Here is a 20,198-nt window from a genome sequence, read left to right on the forward strand (position 1 = left end):
TCATAAGTTATCGTATCTCAATTAAATAAACTGGAATCTGAATATGTTTTTGCAAGATCTCTAGAACCAAACGGTGAAGACCCGACCCGGTTGCGCAAAATTCTATTTTCTGACTCAGGTTAATAAGCTAAGCAAAGCCCAAATTAACATACAATGGGCTTGTTGGCATTTTGAACCGACCTCCCTATTTCCACTTACTAGGTTAATAGCAGCTACTAACTTTTAGAGGAGCAAGAAGAAGCCACCGTGATCATAACGAAAAGTCAATCCATTATTTTTTGATACGATGACCATAACTAACGGTGGCCAAAAGTTTCTTCGGGTACGATCCAGTTAATGATGAATACAAAGTATTGGTACTGTGCATGAAGGAAAAAACTCAACGCCGTGGCCGCCAAGTATTACTATTATCATCTCAACATCAAGTATTCACACTGGGAGCTAAAAAATGGGAAAATATCAAGTATACGATTCCTCATAGACCTCTCTCTAACAGTGTGTGCATAGATGGTGTTTTGTATTATGTTGCTAAAACGGGCGCTGAGTTGTCGCAACTGAGCTTAATGAGATTCGATTTGGGGTCTAACGGATTGGATCTTTTTACTAGTTTATCCGCAGACATGGACGCTCGACGTCTAGATGGTTCTTCTACATTATTGATCAGCTACGAGGGGAGAGTAGCCTTACCCATTAAGATTTCAACATATGAATTTGAACTGTGGGTTATGGATCAGCATACCAAAGAAGATGGATGGTTGAAGACAAGTTTCGATATCGAACACTGGAAGAGCTCACTTCCGTTGGAATATTTACACATCAAAGGCACTACTCATACGGGTGAGTTCATTTTGGCACCACGATACTATTCTGATGACTTTAACGTTATCCATTACAATCCCGACACGGATAGTTTTAGAAGCACTAAGGTTGAAGTATACGAAGACCATGCGTTCAAGCGTCGTTGTACGAGAGCATTAGTTTTTTCGGATTACGTAGAGAGTGTTAGGTTCCTGTGGTAGGAGAGACATGAGTTTCATTATTTTTTGATAGATGATACAATTTCATATTTGAAATGTTTGCATTTGATAGACTTGTTTTTTTTAGGAAACTTTTCTCACTTTTATTAACCAGTTGGATTTGCCTGTTATATTGATTCTCTGGTTTACAAGGAAAAAAAATCTGATTTATTTAACCAAAAGCAAAGGGAATGCCACAATGTCTCCTAAGCTAGTATTCCTCATCATCAACGTCTTTTATATCGTCCGTTTCGTTTCTATGCAAATTATATATAGTTTTCTAATATTATTTTATAGTTATATAAAGCAGTAAAAGGTTACTATCAGGTATTTCAAGTTTTCAACTAACCAAAAAACAATAATTAATTCACGCCTTTGCTGTCCTGGTTTACCCAATATCCCTGAAGACCGGACCCGGCCAGTTATGTAAGATCCAATTTAATAGCCGGGTAGGTGAAATCAAACCTTTTATAAACCTTGTCTCCATATTTCTACGCAGCTGAAATAATAGAGTAACGCAAGGTATTCTATACAGAGAAATCTAGCTAGCTAGGGTTTCGAAGGTAAGAGCGAACGATCATGAGAAGAAGACACAGGAAAAAGGCCAAAACCGTGAACAAAATTAACAATGTACAAACGTCGGAATTAGAGAGGACCAACTTAGTTGAGCTCCCTCATGACCTAGTGATGGAGATTAATGGGAGATTGCCTCTCAAGTCTGTGGCTAGATTTCTCACAGTATCTAAGTTATGGGAAACAACTGTACGAAGTCCAGATTTCATCACATCTTACCCGCGTGGGTCTTCGGGTCAACCTCGTACCCTAATCGCTGCCGACCTCAATTCAAACCGATGCCATTCCAGCAGATCTAGAGTGAATGGAGATTTGCACTTGTTCGATCCTCATCATCATCAAGGTCTTGTATATCACGTCTGACCATTCCTGTCACGTATCATCACTACATGAAGTGCTTTTATCATCATGTTAACGGATTGATAAGCGTTGGATATGGTCAAGACCAAATCCTTTTTAACCCCGTCACTGGTAAGTCCATACCTTTACCACGCCCCAAAACAAGGAGAAAGCTCGTAAAAAGTTTCTTCGGGTATGACTCAGTTAGTGATCAATACAAAGTGTTGTGCATGACGATAAAAATGCATGGCCTTCATGAAGAACCATCATCTGAACATCAAGTGTTGACGTTGACATTGGGAGCTAAAATGAAACCATGGGATATGATCAAGTGTAGCGTTCCTCACCGTCCTTCGTCTAACGGTGTGTGCATAAATGGTGTTGTGTATTATGTTGCTAGAACCGGGGCAGGAATGTCGCATATGCGCTTAATGAGATTTGCTTTGAGGCCTGGTAACATGTTGGATCTTTTTGCTAGCTTACCTGAAGAGACTCAAACTACAGGGATTCTCTTTTTGATGAACTACGAGGGGAAATTAGCCATACCCTCTCAACCTACATCATATACATACGATGTGTGGGTTCTGAATCAGCTGGAAGGAGCAAACCATGAATGGTTGAAGAAAATAACTTTCAGTATTGAACCTTGGAAGACTAAATGGAATGGTTCATGTGGCTTTGTATACGTGAGAGGCATTACTCATAAGGGTGAGTTTATTTTGGCACCAGAGTACTATACTAATGAGTTTTATGTCTTCCATTACAATCCTGACAAGAACAGTTTTCGAAAGATTGTGATTCCAGTATCCGCAGGCTATAAGGTTAAGCCTCATCATAAAATAGCATACGTTTTTTCGGATTACGTAGAGACTGTTAGGTTATTGTAGACGGAGACAGACACTTTCATCGCTTTGATAATGGATACCCATAATCTTTCCTTTTTTTCTTTTACTTTTGTTGATTAATTTAATTGTAGTTTTATTTCATATATCATAAACCATTTTTACACGCGTCAAAGACACTACTCATACGGGAGAGTTGATTTTCACATCACCATACTGTTATTTATGAGTGTTTTTTTCTATCATTACAAATCCCGACATGAACAGTTTCACGAGGACTAAGGTTGAACCGTCCGCATACTATAATATAAGAGCAATTAATGATGTTTTCGGATTACGTTGAGAGTGTTAGGTTTTTGTAGAAGACAGTATTAATTATGTTTGATGGATGATTAAGTTATAATTTCGGTGCTAATAAACAAAACCCATTAGATTATAGTGAATCGTAAATGACTAATAATGATCACGAAACCGAGCAAATCATTCATTAGTCTTTTTTTTTTTCCGTAAAACAAACCCCCGATCATAAAATTAACAAATAAAACTTTCGATCTTCAAAAAGGTCTGTTGAATACATTTGGAACCTAGTAAGTGCGAAGTTGCGAACATACAAGTTAGTTGCTATTACACCAAACTATTCACACATTGCTTCTTTAAAACTTCTGAAAACCATACAAATAACCAAAAAAATTGCAAAACTTTTACTGCAGAAGTTACATGTTTGCTATCGTTGTGACAAAAGGCACCAATCTTCTATAATCTCTTCTTCCTAGAGCGCAATTATCAAGAACCCGACCCAACATAAGCCTTGTGTTCTGCAAAGCCACATCTCTCGGAGGTATCCCTGACTCTGCCGCAGCTGCACTGAGAGGGAAAGCTTGCGACATTGTTGCAGCCATCATTGCGTACTGAAGAGGTCCGCTTCGGGCTTTAAATGAAGTCTGAGGAACAAGCGTTTTCTCATCAGTCCCATTTTCAGAGTAACAGGAATCCTGTGGGTGGGATCCACCGGTACCCCCTTGTACCGGGCTGCAGCTCTGAAGAAGGGCTTCAAGAACACTCAATGCCTCCCAACACAGAGTACTTTCGACTAGCTGCGATACAATTGTGTACATGTGGGGACTCTGCGAAGCATCCATGGGAGTGTGTTGGAGCAATGCCTTGAGCATAAGTAATATGACTCTTTGGTAATCCACTGGTCCTTTTTTAAGCAGTCTTAACAAGTGACCGAAAGCTAAAGCTGAGTGTTTCGGGAACCATTTGTTGCAGAGCAGAGGAGAAACACATGCAAGAAGATTTTCAACCCTTTTAATTTCGCCACGAGCATATGCGACAAAAACTGTAGCCAGTTCATCGAGTGAATTCGCCCGACACCAGACAGCAACGTTAGCTGCCACAGAACATGCCTTTTGATACTGCTGCTGGAGTGGTAACGCAAAAACCATGACTTGGTCTTGAGTCAGCTGCAAGCAAAGCCAAGGAAGTAAACCTGTGATATGCATAAGGAGTCTTGTCTCAGCATCGCCAAATATAGAGTCACACGAAGGCACTGTAATCCTTGATAGGACTTCAATAGAGAACTCGTGGCTAACAGTAGACATCAGTCCTTTGAGGACAAGAGGTTGTACACCTTCAAACTTCGGAAGAGTTCCACTCGATGGCGGCATCTCGTACCCTCTAGATTCTGTCCTCTGGAATTCCCCCAAATCATTAGTGTTGAATTCATCCCGAGGCATACTTGACAATAGCACATTTTCAGTTGTTTTGTCACGAAATGACAGACGGTCAATAATACGGGAGAAGAGCTCAAGAACCTGGCAATAGACATGGACGAAGTCTGTGTGCATCATGGCCACACAGCCCCAGAAGAGCTGTGGGTAGAGTATGACTTTCTCTGGCTCCATGTTCTCTACCATGACCTGTAGCGTTAGAAGGATTTCCATAATGAAACCCAAAACTGGAGGAATGGGATTGCTAAGACATCGGTGAAGACAGCGTAGAAGGGAGACACATGCATCACTTGTCACACTTGGCCGTAGCGCACGGTATATTTGGTGTGACCGACATGCTAGATGTCTTGACGTGCATTCCATAGCCCATTTGAGAGCTTCAGTTCCCCAAGTTTCTCGAAGATCTCCTTGGAAGAATATAGCATCAACCATACTCTGAACAAGTGCAGACAAAAGAGCGGCACTAGGAAGATCTGTTCTCACAACCGTTGGATCTTCATTCTCCCACATCATGCTTCCTCGTTTTGACTGAACATATTTAATTAAACTCACAACCTGTTGTTTGTTCTCTCCATCACTGGTTTCCACCTCATATAGCTCCAGATGTCGACCAGCTAGTGAGTACAACAAATTCACAAGCAAATGTTGACAATGCTCTAGCACAATGTCTTCAGAGCTATCCATAGAAACAAAAGTGACGTGGAAGAGCAAAGGCAGATGTTCCCTAAAATCTTCATCATTCTCATATGCGATTTCTGCAAGAAGAATCAGAGCTATATCGGCATGAGTGAGTGAGTGCTGTTGATGTCCCTGCAAGGCTGATTGAAGTTCCTTTGCATTGACGCCATGCATTGCGATCCCAGAATGTAACACATCTTCTCCAGAATTTGGTGTATCAATGAGGTAATCTCCACTATCACGTGAGACATGGCGACTCCTCAAACTTCCTGTAGAGCTACGAACTCCCATTAAAGGTCCTGATGCATTCACCAATGATGGCAGGAGCTGACCAGAACGACCGGTAGCTACAGGAACAATATTCAATTCAGGAGGCATTGGACTTAAAGGCCCAGAAGCACTTCGCCCAGTCATGCCTGCTGTTCTCCAGCTTAGGCTTCCGCTTGTATTCCTAAGGGGGCCATCAAGGGAACCTCGGACAAGAAGTGGTGACATATGTGGTTGGCTGTCTGCAACTGAAGCAACTTGAGGTGCTGTGGCAGGTCCCTGAGAGAACTCCAGCACAAAGTTACCATTGGAATCACCCCGATTTGCACTATAACCAATGGGTTCAATACTGTCTTCCAGCATCCGCTGGGACAGTTGGTAAACCAGGTGATCAATAGTACGCTGAGGACATATCCGTGCGAGGTACAAACTTACACGTTTAGCAACAGAAAAATATGTAGCAAATGCACCAGTTATTTCGGCAGATGCATTTGAATCACAGTCCTCAATGCCCTTTGTGATCAAGAAATCCAATACAGGGCTGATGTTTCTGGGCTTACTAGCAATGGTACTCCAAAGTTTTTCAATTTCATCAGGGAATTGATCCCCATGTCGCCATGTGACATAGTAAAGACTTTTTAGTAATCTTTCACTCCAACCCGAATCCTTGAGTTTCCAGAAATTAAGGTTCTCAATCCATGGAGCCATACAAGTCAAGACCTGGTGTTGAGCAATTATATCAACAGCATCAAGCTGACGCTGCATAATTTCTTCACAAAGCAGCTGGCTTAACTCAGGATGATCCTTGGCGAGTTTGCAAGAGAGCTTGTACTGGAACTGTTGATATGAATCTGGAAGATTACCTACAACTGCTGCTCTATAGCCTCCTGAACCTTCTATACCATCCTCAGCCCACTCACGCATAGAAAGTGTCTCAAGCATTTGAAGAGCATCATCGCGAATCTGTCTAGATGGATCGACTACCTTGTAGAGAATTAGACTCAAGAGCCTCTGGATTTCACATTTAGGAATTTCTTGTCTCATGTAAACCTCAGCTAACACACTGAAGTACCCATCAGCTATAGCCGCATCAGAATAGTAGCACTGGGAAAAGCACAGATGAATTAGGTCATGCAGTTTATAAGAGTCTTATTAAGGATGAAGTCACACAGATGAGCAAAACATAGAAATGGAAAAAGCTTATCAAGAGAATTCAGATGCTTAAACTAGAGCTAATAAAACAAATCTATCTGATGCTTAAACTAGAGCTAATAAAACAAACCATCATGCATGGATATAAGTTGTGATCATTGGTCAAGATATATCAAACATTTGATCTAGTAATTACAATGATGACAGTATAATTAGACAAAACTTTCATGCATTCAGTCAGTGAGAACTTTACCTGATCGATGCAGGCAGGAAAGAGATCCAAGTTTGTTAGTAGAAGATTCTTCAGAGCCAATTTTGCCAACGCAACACGTTGATGACCACCTCTATGCCTGTCACGGCCTGTCGTCCCTCGTCCACCGTCTCCTGTGTATTTGGAGTAAGATGGAGTTCTTGGATCAGCAGGAGAGTAACCAAAAGGGACCCTGGGCGCAGGCTCAATGAATAAACTATTTATCCAAAATATCACACGGCCACTCATTTTTCTCGCATTGTCATCAAAACACGGTCCATATAGAAGGGAAGCCATTGCATTCAACGAGGCCCACTGTATGGCTTCAATTTGCTCATTCAGTTCCTTGTCAAAAGAAATCTTGTCTACAGAATCTTTTGACCGGTTATGCTGTGAGGTTTTATAGCGCTCTACTTCACGGCGATAATCACTAACACCATCCTGTCCCCATGTACTTCCTGTATCATCAGACCAGGTAAGAAGTAGATCGAATAGACGTTTCCTACTTCTAACATCAAATTTCTCTGATTTTGATTCAACAAATTCAGGGGCAAGGAATCTTAAAACAGATGCAAGTGCATAGCGCAGAGGTTGCATGTCCTGAAAGCTTTCATGAGCTGCCGACGATATCTGTCTTGTTGAATCTTCAATGAACCGCAGATAATGGAGGCGAAAAACTGGTTTACGAGCAAGCATTCCAGGCCAGACGTTCTCAGACACTGTTCGGTATATATTAGAAACATGAACACGGAGGTCCTCTCTTCGACCTCCTTTTTGGATCTGCATTCATATCATAGGAACACATTTTTTTAGATTCAAGTCTCAATATTAATTATCCAGCTGAGTATTAATGTAACAGAAATGGTGGAGAGGAAACAATTGGTCATTATTTCACATTCAGGGAGAAATCAGCACAATCTTGTCATTAAGAAAATGCTGGATACTTCCATTCCCTCAACTCTAATGATTCAAAATGAAGCTCAATAAAGCCAGATATAGGGTACAAATGATGGCAGTAATTTCTAGTACTTTTCATTCATGAGATTTCCTTACTTGTTCTCACGTTTGTTTTTTTCTTTTGCGTAGCTACTTTTTTGTGAATTGAAAAGGAAGTTTTCTAATCTTTCAAACATGATAAACAGAACCACTATAAATCTGTGCAGTCCGACAGTTGCATAGTGAGTGGTGTAGGACTTCCAGGTATAATTCTGAAAGAAAGTGATCTACATGATTTTACAATTAGCTCAAGTATATACCTTCCACTTTGGCTTCGTCTCTGTCTCCGATGAAATCTCGTCCATGAAAGATGCAAGCTCGCTAAACATAATTTCACATGCTTCCAAATGCGAGCGCCCGAGAGCCATAGTTGCAGCATGCTACATGCAAGGAAGTACAAAGTAAAGATTGTTTAAATACCTATCTAGAAGTAAATATTCAACCAGAACCACATTAACCTAACAAGACAATTAGGTTTAAAATGCTGACGAAACTACCAACTTCAAACTAAAAATGCAGAGACACAATAAAAACTTACGTTGTGGGTCTCTGACCCAAATCTAAGATAAGGGAAAATAAGGTGGTACATGTCTCTGGTTGATGCAATGCTGCCCGCATCTTTGCCATCAGGTGGACACGAACACACAAACATAGCATACAGAAGCCACTGATCCAGTTTGTTATCTGTATCTTGTGACTGGCTTGCCTTTCCACCTAACTCAACAGGTGTTATATGGGCAAGGCGGTGCATAATTTCAGACCTGGAAACGAATAAGCCACATCAGTTTCCTTCATGTTATTAAGAATAGCAATGAGTTATGGCAAATAAACATTTATGTGTGAAAAACACTAATGCTTATAAACAGATTTTAAAATTCCCAGAGTAAAGTAAAATGCTATCTGCACGTTAAACTAGGGCATAAATTTGTATCGACGGCTTCTTGATCCATATATTTGGAGCAAACACAAGGAAGATAATGCAGCTAAAAAATATACTTACTTGGCTTCTTGAACAGAGCGTGGGCAGAGCTCAGCAGCATATTTAACAAGCTCGCTGAGACACCGACCCCATTTGTTTTTATCAAGACTCTCAAAGATTATGGATTGAAGAGTCACATCAGAAGGAATCGCATCAGAATCTCGTCTTAAATCAAAAGGACGGGCAGAATCCCAATAGCAACTTTGAACAATATCATCCTATCACGTGAAAGAAAAAAAGAATATAAGACTTTAAATTTCTATAAAGCCAGACGGTTCTAACCATAACCAACTGAAACGCTAAAAATGTAGGAGGCTCTGAAACAGTGAGATATACACAGAAAGTACTTACCCCATGTTCTTCCAAGACATCGATCATGTATATGGGTTCAGCTTCAAATTTCATAACATGGTCTGGGTGCTCTTGAATCATGAGATCCCGAATATCATTTCTCAATGCACGTACACATCGCAATAATTCTAGGGCAGTGTGCCGAATCTGGCTGTCGACTGAACTAAGAAAAATTAGCCCAACAGCATCAATATCAGCAGCGCGAAACTCAATTGCATCTGCTGCTTGATGAAAAGATAATTTCTTAAACCTATCATTTCCCTTAGCTGTTTTCTTTTCTTCTTCAACATCAGTATCTTGTCTGTCATCTACTAAACAAGCCCTCCAGAAACGCATGAGTTCCAACAGGCGTCCTAGTGATGCTTGAATGAGGAGTGGGAATTCATCAGGAAGCTTTAAGATGAAGTTTGCCATCCCTCTCATGACTGCAAAACGACGATGAGGAAGGTATCTAACAATCCGGTTCAGTACTTGCACTGCTTCCACTCGAACTCCAGGATCAATACTTATACCATGCTGAGGTATTATTTCTGTGATCTTATCACTCCGGCCAACTTCCTCAATCAGATAAGGTATGCACTTCAGAACTGACTGGAAGAGAGAACCTTGAGACTTTTCTTTATTAACAGCATCTGCATAAAACATAAAGGATAGCAAAAAATGTTTCAGGAGAAAGTATTAGCCAGAGGATCCTAGGTAGAAAATCAGAAACACTATCACAATTAAATACACAGAAGATTTTTGGGCAAATTGTTTTTACCTATTGTAGTCCTCGATGATGTTAGAAGAGCTTGACTATAGGTCCTGTGGCAGGATCTTAAAATTGATTCAATTGCGGCTTTCACCTTTGGTATGTAATGGCCAATTCCATGACCTGTTAAGTGAAGACTAAGAAAGTTAAGTGAGTGAAAGGAAAAGGTTACCAAGACCTACTAAGGACCTTATTCAGGTTAACAGGTTACCTTTAAATATCTCCAATCCAACATACTGGCTTGATGGTGACATAACAAGAGCAAGTAAAGCACGAAGACCGATAATCTTCGCTTCGCTTGGACTATCTTGCTTTAACAGTTCTAGTAACATGTGATTCATAGCAAAGTCAAGGTTATGTTCAGCTATGGTCACACAGAACTCAACGAGTTTATCTTGTTGGACATCCTGAGTGAGCATTCCTTTTCTCAGAACTGTTAGCAATTGTGATGTCACACTATCCAAGTAATCCCATATACGATTTGGTGGCTGGGAGGAAGCATAAACACTCAAATAAAACCTCAACACCCGGTGAAGACAGTCAAGTGCCATGTAGCGATGGTTCTTATCCTGCATTTAAGGCACAGAATGTTACCATATGAGTGAAAAACATATATAGATATTACCAAGAACAGGCTTGAAAAGAACAATGTAATCACAGGTGACTAATCTAAAAGTTCTGAATACATGCAAACTTACTCTCAGAAGCTTGTACAGTTGTTCCATGTGAGAGCTTAAATTATGATGAAATATAAGCGGGTCACCGAGACAGAGAAGAAGACTCACAAGTGGATAGCCAACCTATTCACCCAATTATACATCTTAAGGACTGAAATTACAAGGAAGACATGAAAAAGTGATATTAAATCAGATTGACGTACACCAAGATGTTTACTCTGTTTCTCCATCCACTGGATTAGCTGCACTCTAATGCGTCCAACAGCCTCATACCAGAGTGTCAGTGCAGGCTCTGCAACTGAAGGAGGCCACTGGCTTTTGCCACCATCGGATAGTGGTGCCAAAATGTTAGAAAGCATATTGCAAAGTGCATGATAAAGCTCACTTTTACGTTTGTGTATGTCACGGATAAGAGGGTTTGCTTTTGCTACAAAAGAGGCAGATGCATTCAGCCCACCCTCACTCTTAACCTGGAAATAAACATACTGTCAGATTCACTTTCTGAAGCCTGCATTTTCTAAGATATCGGAGACATACCCCAAGCTTTAAGTATCGCATCCCATTAATGATGCTGAGAGTTTCACTTCTTGCAACACTTGTATCAATTCGGCGAGTATTGAGTTCCATGAAAAACCGCTCCGTGACGGAGCTGAATCTGATAAAAAAAATAAAAGTGGTAAATGGATTAGAGTAGAGTGGTTGAGGTTGCGACTCAAAATAGATCTTCACTTTTACAAGTTCTGTTCTGCTAACTAAACTTGTGAATGTAAGTCCACCTTTTGTTTCATTTATACTTTAGCATGCTTGGGGACTGATAACAACTAACATTACAAGATGAATTACCTAATACGGGATAGTGCACCTAGGAGTTGAGCAACCAAGTCAAGAAGGAGACCCCTCAAATCGACCAATGATGGGTATTCCACTTGGCTAACAACCCTGTAACGGAGGAGAACCCAATTTAGCTTTTTACAACTTGAAAAAGACATACCAATAAAAGCATACTGTTTAGCGAATCATATAAAATTCAACCTCCCCAGATTCTGAAATCACTACCTGTCAGCGTTGATTAGCCAATCAAAAACAAAGTTCTCAAGTCCAGACCACAGCTTTTCTGCCATTCACGAAAAATGTTCTGATTTAGCACGGCAGTAAACACACTTAGTTGGAAAGAAACTAAATAAAGAGACTAACAAACCGGTGAGCCCTTCCTGCGGGCAACACTCCACAAAGCGAATACAAGCTGAGCAGAAGATGCACTCAACAGCCAACTGATTCCAGCAATGTGAAAGCATATATTAGAAAAATAAAAACCAATTTCGAAATTGATTAAAAAAGCCATTAATGCTGGTGTTCTTAAAGGTAAGACTACTAAGAAACAGAGAAGTGAAAGTCTAACAGTCTGGTTAGTTGGATCTAGTATAGATAGTTACTACAAAACTCGGGGACTTGTTCGGCTGAAAAGTCGAAAGACAGTACCTTTCTCTGGAAAGTAGATGCATCATTTGCACCTTTAGGTGATTCACTGCGGGGTACATATAAATCCACAAACAAACACAATATTAGTAACCGTCTAGAGAAGTGGCTTCTACCAATAGTAGATAACATCTAGTAAATAACTTCACATATACAAAGAAAAAGTGATATCCATATAAGAAATCTGATAATGCACCAAAGATTCCAAAAGAAACACTAGAACATAGAAGATCAATGACTCAAAGCTAAAATAATGCAAGATACAGAAATAAAATCCCATAGTAGACAGGTCTTCAGACGTATTTCATACGGAGAAGCGTCGGATACCATTTGATTGTTAAAAAAAGGGAGGCATAAACATTTACTAACCTTTCCCTCCATCTAAGTAGAGCTTCTAAAAGAGGAACCGGTGTATGACGTGCAATCATAGCCAGGGAATCCAGCACCTGCTCATAAGCAGGATCTGATGGACGAAGGTACTGCCCATCCTGCAAACATCCCACGAGGAACCATATCAATGCCACAGACTAGTGTAAAAAATGATTACACAAAAGAACATGTATACTGACTGGTATGAAAAGTTGCAGTCAGAACAGGGACATACCCTTTATACCCAATTCAATGTAAATACTTCCATTAAACCCTACTCAAAACTAAGTTTCAAATATTGAGAATGAGACTACCGAATATGCAGATACAAACTCGTTAACGCACTGACCTGGCAACATGTGGATTCAAATGTGTTGAAAAAGCTTATTGAAAAGGAGACGAACCTGAGCCTGAGCTGTCTCGATTCGTCGTCTTGCGAGAGGAAGGAAACGCTGGAGAAGCGCCTCTACTATCAATTTCGCCGCACTCCCGGACTTCATCACGTTCAACAAGAATAGATCCCCAAATGCGAGACTGTCCCCTAAATTTAATTTAAAAAAAAATATATATCAACAAAATTTATAGACCCGAATCGAACAGAATACGAGACCGAATCTCTCCGTGTGAAATTCCCAGAATCAAATGAGAAAATACCAAATAAGAAGAGCACACCACGAATCACGAAACCATTCTAGGGTTTAGTTCTTCGATCCGGCAAAAGAATCGCTGAGAAAATTCTTCGATCGACGACGAGACGAGCTGCCTCGTTCCTCTTTTCTTATTTGTTTTTGTTTCTTTTTTCCTGATACTGTTAAACTGTTAAAAGATGTTTAATATTTTTTTTTGTCTTCGAACAACATTTTAAGGTAGATGCTAAATAAAAATTAATCAAACAAAAATTAAATAAATTTCGTTCCCGGGATCTTTTGTCTGGAAATTTTTTTTTTGTCAACTACTGGAAAGTAATTAAGGGATGCATTAAACTAATTATTTGTCTAATCAGTAAAACTGAATTATTATTATACAAGTCAACTAAGAATGACTTCAAATTTCGTAAAAATTTGTTAACATGGTTTGGGATTGATTTATTTTATGGTTAATTTGAAATTTATAAGTTAGATAATGAACGTTTGAAATATATATATTTGAAACTATATATTATTCTTATGAAAAAATGACTTCCAAATTAGTTTCTCAGTTAATATCTCGTATAGTGTATGTACCAGCACAACAAGCTTTGTGGTACAGTTCTTTTGGCTTCTTGCTATCATACAGCGTACCATATGGATACCGACTGGTTTACAACACAACATCAAATAGATCCTAACCAAGTTCCGGTACTCTCAAACCGGAATCTCTCTCAGATCAGATTTAGAAGCTATATTAATCTATCAGAGGAGATTTCATCAAGCTTCAAACATCATCAGCACTGTGGAACACAAGTCAAAGTCAAAAGCTTTGTTTGACTCTTTCTCTCTGTCTGCAACTTGTAAACTATCGCAGAAACTTTTCTTTTGCTCTGGTCCTTGCAAAACGCTTGCCTTTTATTCTTGTCCTTCTAGCACGTACGTAAAGCTCAAGCCGTGTGATACTATGTTCTGAAAGAATCTCTCATTCTTGTTTCTTGAGAGCTTGGAAGATGTCTGAGAATCTTGTGGAAGCCATAGTTTCTTTATCAGTTGAAGAAATAAGGTGAATCTAACACCACTCTTAAATCCAAATCTCCTCGTTCAGGCAGAGGAGGAAACTCTAAATGAGGAAACGATTGCTCGAAGCTCTCCAGCAACTGTTAAAAAGATGAAAAAAGATAACTCCAGTTCATACCATGTCTTCTGCATACCTACATACGGAACCAACTGAACATAGAGACACAGATGAAGCTTACATTCTCTAGTATCGGTTGCGAATACAGCTCAACAAACTTTTCCCTTAGTATTCTGTTTAATTTATCCACGTCACACGCATGTGTCCAAAACGAGTCATGAACTCCTGTTAGAATATTTTTTTCAAGCGATGAGTCAAATGATACAAGACCAAGGTTTAGAGAACGATGGAGGTCCAGGAAGTTTTAAGTTGTGAAAAAAGGACAGAACCTGCAAAACACACGCCTGCTCTTTTGCAGGCAACTGCAGTCATCATCATATGAGATCCGTCAAGGGAGTGAATAAAATTTGGAGGAAAAGCTGTCCTTTGTCGCCTGACAATGACCTACAAAACAAAAACAATAGCCACAATATTATCTTAAGGGCCTCCGCACTGTAACATGTTTCCTTTCCTATCTTTTGGTTACAAGCAAAACCAAGGTAAAGCACAAGCAGACCTTATCAGTCTCACGCTGAAGCGATAGGGTCTGGAGGGATGTCTTTACCTGCATTCATTTTAATAGAAAGTGAAGATAGTCACCCATTTAAATTCAACAGACAAGATTAATGGTGTCAGTAACTTTTACGAAGACTTACGAGTTTTGTTCCCATTTGGTGGTAAGGTTGTACAACAGGCAGACCCAATGGTGTTGTCCATCGAACTGTTTCATTTTCTGAAGCAATAATCTGCTCAAGAAATCATTTCTTCCATCAAGAATTAATAAAAAAATTCTAGAAGCAAATTTTATAGATGCTGAAAAGAAATGTCTACACACTTTTGCGCATTCACCAAACCAACGCATAATGGCACGTGCAGCTTGAAACATCTCATCTATAGCAGCTAATGTTACCTGCCCCACACATGGCAAAACAAAAGAATTATCTCCTCATAGCATTCTTACTTTTGATAAGTTTCCAAAGTACAAGTGAACTAGAAAGTAGTGATTTATCATTTTGTTAATCACACGTTCTTGGAAGATCAGATAAATGAAATTGCCAAATTAAGATTTTCTTCAGTGTTTTTATCTAGTGCTAATATACCTTTGCTGCATAGCAAGCTGCCCCAAAAATTTCTTTTTCATCACCAAAATCACTGCGTTCCTTCAATCTTCTTTTTATTTGATCCCGAGCGCCAATATAGGTGACACCGTAAACTGATGTCATAACCGTCTGCTTTACAAGTTTACGATCCACCTACAGATTGTGAACAACCGTCAAGTGGTAACAACTGATCAGTTACATGTGACTGAGAAAACAATGTACCCGAACAAAACACATATCAGACAACTTGCTCGCATGCCAATACTACAAAATACAATATAACAGTTCACTAAATCATCTTTTGTGAACAATGGGTTTTAGAAGAAAAAAAAAAGTCAATTTAACTATGGATTTTGAGTATGTACTGTATGAGATTTCTACTCCACTATGCAAGCAGGGAACCGAGATACACATGGTTAGGAACTTGGATAAACAATGCAAAGAATTTCAGATGGACCTGGTTGAGTAATTTTCTTGCACGCAATGCATCTGGAAAAGCTTCAGGACCTCTGTCTGCATCTCGGCGCATAATATCAAGAACCCTGCAACGCACATGCATATGATATCTTGGACACATATATTTTCTCGATTAAAGTTAAATTAGCTGTAAATACGCTTACCTGGTAGCTATTCCTGAATAAACATCTGCCGGCTTCTCACCTGCCACTAGATTAACAGCTTCTGCTCCTAACTGATAATCATTTAAAAAAAACCATAATCAGAAAAGAAAGATGACAAGCAGCCAGAAAAAATACCCATTGAAAGTTAAAAACAAGAGAATTACCGTGTCTCTCCCAAGAGCAGCATAATGCTGTAAACCATTGCAGGAGCCATCCTGGCCAGGACCAAAGTAAACGAAGGGAAGTTCATTTGAAAGCATACACAGATTGAACGAGAAATGACAACGTAAAGCTATAAAATATTCAAGCCTTAAGGAGGAGATGTCAAAGTGGGCAACTTCTGCCGGAAAGTACCTGATGTATAGGAATATGTGAGAGAACTGTCTCCGGAGATGGGCTTCTCAAAGCTTCAGTCAGATTTATGCATACAGCCAAGCACTGAAATGGATCTTCAGCCTGCAGCCACCATCTGCTTCCTTCAAGTGGTCTGTCTGCAGAATCAAATATGTCCTCCAAGTGATTTTCGGTGAAAGCTAGCCGTCCCTCAAGGGATAACTTATCTACACCACCAGCATACAAGTTTGCTAAATGTATCTTCAGCCAGCGTAAGCCTGGGATTCCCAGAGGCCTTCCCTCAGCAAACTCCAAAACACCCCGACACAAATCAGAGCCCAGATGATTTAAGTGTGGGGGCATGGGATATGCACGTCCACGGAAGTCAATATTGTGGGGGTAATAAAAACCTTCCTCATCTTTCATTTTTCGTGCTACCTGCATCACATTTAAACACTTACGAACATAACTCTCAAACTGGCAACATACTTATATAGCAAGGGGGCATAAATCTCACCGAAAGCTTGAGTTCCGTGTCACAGCGCTGAGAATGTCTCTCGCTGTTCACCTTTTTAGCAGATTTGGCTTCCCATCTCCATTTCTTAAGAATGTTCTCATCTTCAGTATCAGGCTTTTCTGGTAAAGGAACCTGCAGTTTGAAATGAAAAATTAAAGAGGCCTCGTGATGCAAAAGGGATTGAAAATATGTCTGTACCAACAGTAACTAATGTCAAACTATTGTACAGAACTACATATGAAAAACAGTAGTCATTGTAAATCAAAGTAACTTATGGAGAACTCACATCGCTCCGATCAACTAGATCAGCAACACATCCGCCACTGCTCCATATCCTATCTACAACCGTTAAGACTCGCTTATTTACTCTCCATTTAGTACTTCCAAGTGTATCCAGGGCCTAATAATGTCCATAAATTATTTACAGAGATAAAAAATGTAATTGATTTCCACATAAGGCACGTGAAGAAACAAGTAATCTCTGACCTCAAAGACTGGTTGTAGTTGTCCTTTAGGTGCGCTCTTAACTGCTTCTCGTTGTTGCTTAGCTCCATGAGTTTTCATTATATAAGACGCTAAGAACAAGTAAGCACCTTTGTCGTATCTGTGAAATAACACAAAATGAAAGTGAAATGACTTACAATACTTTCACTAAAATTAAAGTTTTCCAAGCTTTTATGAAGAAATGTAAATTAAAATTAAACACTACAAAGAAAGCTTATTTACCCCGACCATTTGAGAGGGGGAACCAGCATTGGCATGTATGGCATCACTGCATATCTTCCCTGCACGACAAAAAGGTAAAAAAAGAGGCAATCACACTTCCTCCGATATAGAGATTATATGTCTCAGTTACACCTTAGTCTTCAAATCCCAGATATATTCAGTCTTATTTACAGGTACTACCCATGCCAAACCCTCTTTAGATATAAAATACAACAAAATGATTATGAACATAAATTATTCCAAATTCTGAAAGAAAATCACTATTACTTTTGTTGAGTCTGGGTAAAATTTATTCTGAAAACAAACAAAAATGAGAATATGTCACCTACACTTTTTTCCAAGCCTTTGCGGACCAAAGGGTCACATTCGATTACACCATATTTTCTCCCAGATTTCCTGTTGTACAAGAAAGGCTGGAAAATGAGCCTCAGACATTCAGGACAAGAAGATAAGCCTACTTAAAAATCAGAGACAAAATTTCCTCACATGCTTCCTTTCGCTACTGTCTTAAAGGTATGCACAAATGCAGGTCGGACATCAGGCATATCATTATCCTGTTGATTAGCTGGAGACTGTATATATGCTGTTCTTACCAATAACTCTATTAAACGACTTCCAACCTAAGATATGAAGCAGCAAATATCAAAATGTTAGCAATTTATGCAGCCCAAAAAAAAAACTTTTTTTACCAAGAATATACACACCTTAGCCCTAACATCTGCGATCCATGGTTTTGTATAGTCATGCGACTGCAAGATCTTTCTAACTGCTGACAACTTCTGTTTCTTTATCAATTCATTGACCATCTTTCTTAACTTATCTTGTTCCTTCATTGCAGTTCCATTTTCAACTTCCCCACTCTCCTCATTGTCATCCCCTTTTTTCTTCCTGGTCTTATCCAAGAATGTGCATATTCTTATCTATAAATTCACGGAAAGAGAAAAACACCTTAAGGATACAAGTCATCCAAAACACCAAAGAACAGATCAATCATAGACAAGCAAGGAAACTCTATAGACTAATGCAACAGAAAACGATACGGCAGAAATCCATGTTACATGCTGAATAAAGCGAGTTCTTTTAAAAGATAGTGAACACCTTACTAAGATCATGTTCCCAATATTAAAGCAAAAACTTTTGCTTAAAGTTCAGGCCTCACACTTGCAATTTCCAGCTACAGGATACATTATAGTTTAACCTTATAAGGTTTAGGTTCACTTATGAGGGAAACAGCTTATGGAGATAAGACTTCCCACTACAACCTATTATTACCAAACCAAGAAAATTACTGGCAGATGATCTAAATAAACATACTAGAAACCAGAGAAAAATCAAGCTGCCCAACCTCTTGTTCAATGGCATCGCCTACTGTACACGCAGCCTGAACAACCTTAATACAACCGTTCTCACCACCAGTCATCAAATGCCCCATCAACTTGTGCATTGTGATAACAGCTATCATGTCGGCAGGCAACTGATCAAGGTAATGTGCATAAGTTGCTTTGCTCTTCCCTAGACTATACATTTCCTGTTCTTTAGCAATTGCATCTCGTAACGGCTCGAACCAACCCAGAAACAAGGATTTCACATAAGGCAGATTCGGCGCAAGTTTTCGTTCACACATATCCGTCAAAAGCTCCCTGTACTCTGCAGCAGCTCTTTCCCATTCTTCTGTCTCGATCTTAACTTGTCTTCTCCATAGATTCTGAAACTTGGTACGACCCATTCCAAGATGTTCTTGCTTCTTCATCCGCCACGAACGATGACTTTCTCTCTTCTTCTCTTTCTTCATTTCCTTCAACAATTCATCTACCTCAGGCTCTTCCTCAACATCTGTAGATAAGACCTCTTCGGCTACACTCGTGAAACCTCTAGCCAATGTCCCATTAAGGCCCCTCTCGTTGTTGAAAAATTCCTCTCGCCTCGTGATCCCACTTAAATGACGAACACCCATTTCGTGACATGGTGATCCCGAGATGGAACCGAGCACCGAACACCGAAAGCTCAAATTTTTCGAGAAGACAGACTCCTGAGAAATCCCAAGAGTATGGGAACCGACGTTTAATCTAGCAGCTGACCTCAAAATTGCTTGTTTAGCAATGTTTCTCCACATAGGGAAGGATTGGGAAACTGGATTTGGAGAAGAAATCAAGGGTTTATGCAATGGAATCAAATGATCAAATACCTTACTATGATTTGCCAACAACACTGGCGTGTGGGTACTGGACATCAATCGTACTTAAAGATGAGTAAACCACAACAAAAACCAACACGAGACTGAACTAATTCGATCGCATGAGCTAGAATACAGGCAATTTGGGAAGAGTTGAACAAAAATATTAAAAAAAAAAAACAAATGGTGAGTAAGAGTACACGACCAAGGACGAAGCCGCCTTAAACCCTTTCTTAAAAACCCTTGCTTTCTAAAGGCCTCTCTCTTTCTTTCTTTTTTTCTTTTTTTCTTTTTTTTTCCTCTGTTCTCATATTGCCAAACATTAAAATAAATTAAAAAATATATCTACCCTAAATTCAACCCGGATACGATGTCCTTACCCGACCCGGAAATATCTGATTAAGGCCTCTAAATACGACCCAAAGTCTTTTTACAAAGCAAAAAGGCTTGAGGAATTCATGGAGCCCAATCAGTAAAAAT

General features: G+C 39.5%; 4 protein-coding genes across 6 annotated transcripts; 2 read left to right on the forward strand and 2 right to left on the reverse strand.

Moving 5' to 3' along the window:
• Positions 1-296: 296 nt before the first annotated feature.
• On the forward strand, positions 297-1,019 carry LOC17883747 (F-box protein At4g11590; the record flags this gene model as incomplete). Its single annotated transcript, XM_006289078.2, has 1 exon — positions 297-1,019. A coding segment is annotated over one exon (723 nt), but the record flags the coding sequence as incomplete, so codon positions are not given.
• Positions 1,020-1,595: 576 nt separating this feature from the next.
• LOC17883672 (putative F-box protein At5g15660) lies at positions 1,596-3,132 on the forward strand. Its single transcript, XM_023781825.1, is given in 4 exon segments — positions 1,596-1,911; positions 1,914-2,808; positions 3,020-3,082; positions 3,084-3,132. Coding segments are annotated over 4 exon segments (1,323 nt in total).
• A 164-nt stretch (positions 3,133-3,296) lies between these two features.
• On the reverse strand, positions 3,297-13,241 carry LOC17881303 (protein furry homolog). Its single transcript, XM_006286816.2, has 18 exons — positions 13,101-13,241; positions 12,851-12,987; positions 12,447-12,565; positions 12,081-12,126; positions 11,800-11,872; positions 11,658-11,715; positions 11,445-11,540; positions 11,139-11,256; positions 10,805-11,071; positions 10,623-10,724; positions 10,136-10,493; positions 9,934-10,047; positions 9,174-9,805; positions 8,844-9,040; positions 8,382-8,604; positions 8,104-8,223; positions 6,851-7,627; positions 3,297-6,549 (listed from the first exon to the last, which is right to left on the reverse strand). Exons 2-18 carry the CDS (start codon positions 12,944-12,946, stop codon positions 3,484-3,486), a joined length of 6,462 nt encoding a protein of 2,153 aa, XP_006286878.1. The 5' UTR covers positions 12,947-12,987; positions 13,101-13,241; the 3' UTR covers positions 3,297-3,483.
• A 347-nt stretch (positions 13,242-13,588) lies between these two features.
• On the reverse strand, positions 13,589-19,978 carry LOC17883235 (DNA-directed RNA polymerase 2, chloroplastic/mitochondrial). 3 transcript variants are annotated; one of them, XM_023780745.1, is made up of 20 exons: positions 18,891-19,978; positions 18,250-18,465; positions 18,032-18,165; positions 17,875-17,941; positions 17,546-17,604; positions 17,306-17,423; positions 17,106-17,219; positions 16,820-16,951; positions 16,324-16,740; positions 16,134-16,184; positions 15,970-16,040; positions 15,807-15,891; positions 15,350-15,502; positions 15,085-15,159; positions 14,906-14,995; positions 14,767-14,814; positions 14,540-14,654; positions 14,332-14,435; positions 14,152-14,232; positions 13,589-14,044 (listed from the first exon to the last, which is right to left on the reverse strand). In XM_023780745.1, exons 1-20 carry the CDS (start codon positions 19,773-19,775, stop codon positions 13,991-13,993), a joined length of 3,069 nt encoding a protein of 1,022 aa, XP_023636513.1. In that variant the 5' UTR covers positions 19,776-19,978; the 3' UTR covers positions 13,589-13,990. The 3 variants fall into 3 exon arrangements, with proteins under 3 accessions (XP_023636513.1, XP_023636512.1, XP_006289882.1); XM_023780744.1 differs by having other exon boundaries at positions 13,589-14,232; positions 18,891-19,574; positions 19,731-19,975; XM_006289820.2 differs by having other exon boundaries at positions 13,589-14,232; positions 18,891-19,976.
• Between the last annotated feature and the right edge of the window lie 220 nt (positions 19,979-20,198).

The sequence above is a fragment of the Capsella rubella genome, unplaced genomic scaffold (genome assembly GCF_000375325.1).
Source record: "Capsella rubella cultivar Monte Gargano unplaced genomic scaffold, Caprub1_0 scaffold_6, whole genome shotgun sequence".
Taxonomy (NCBI): Eukaryota; Viridiplantae; Streptophyta; class Magnoliopsida; order Brassicales; family Brassicaceae; genus Capsella; species Capsella rubella.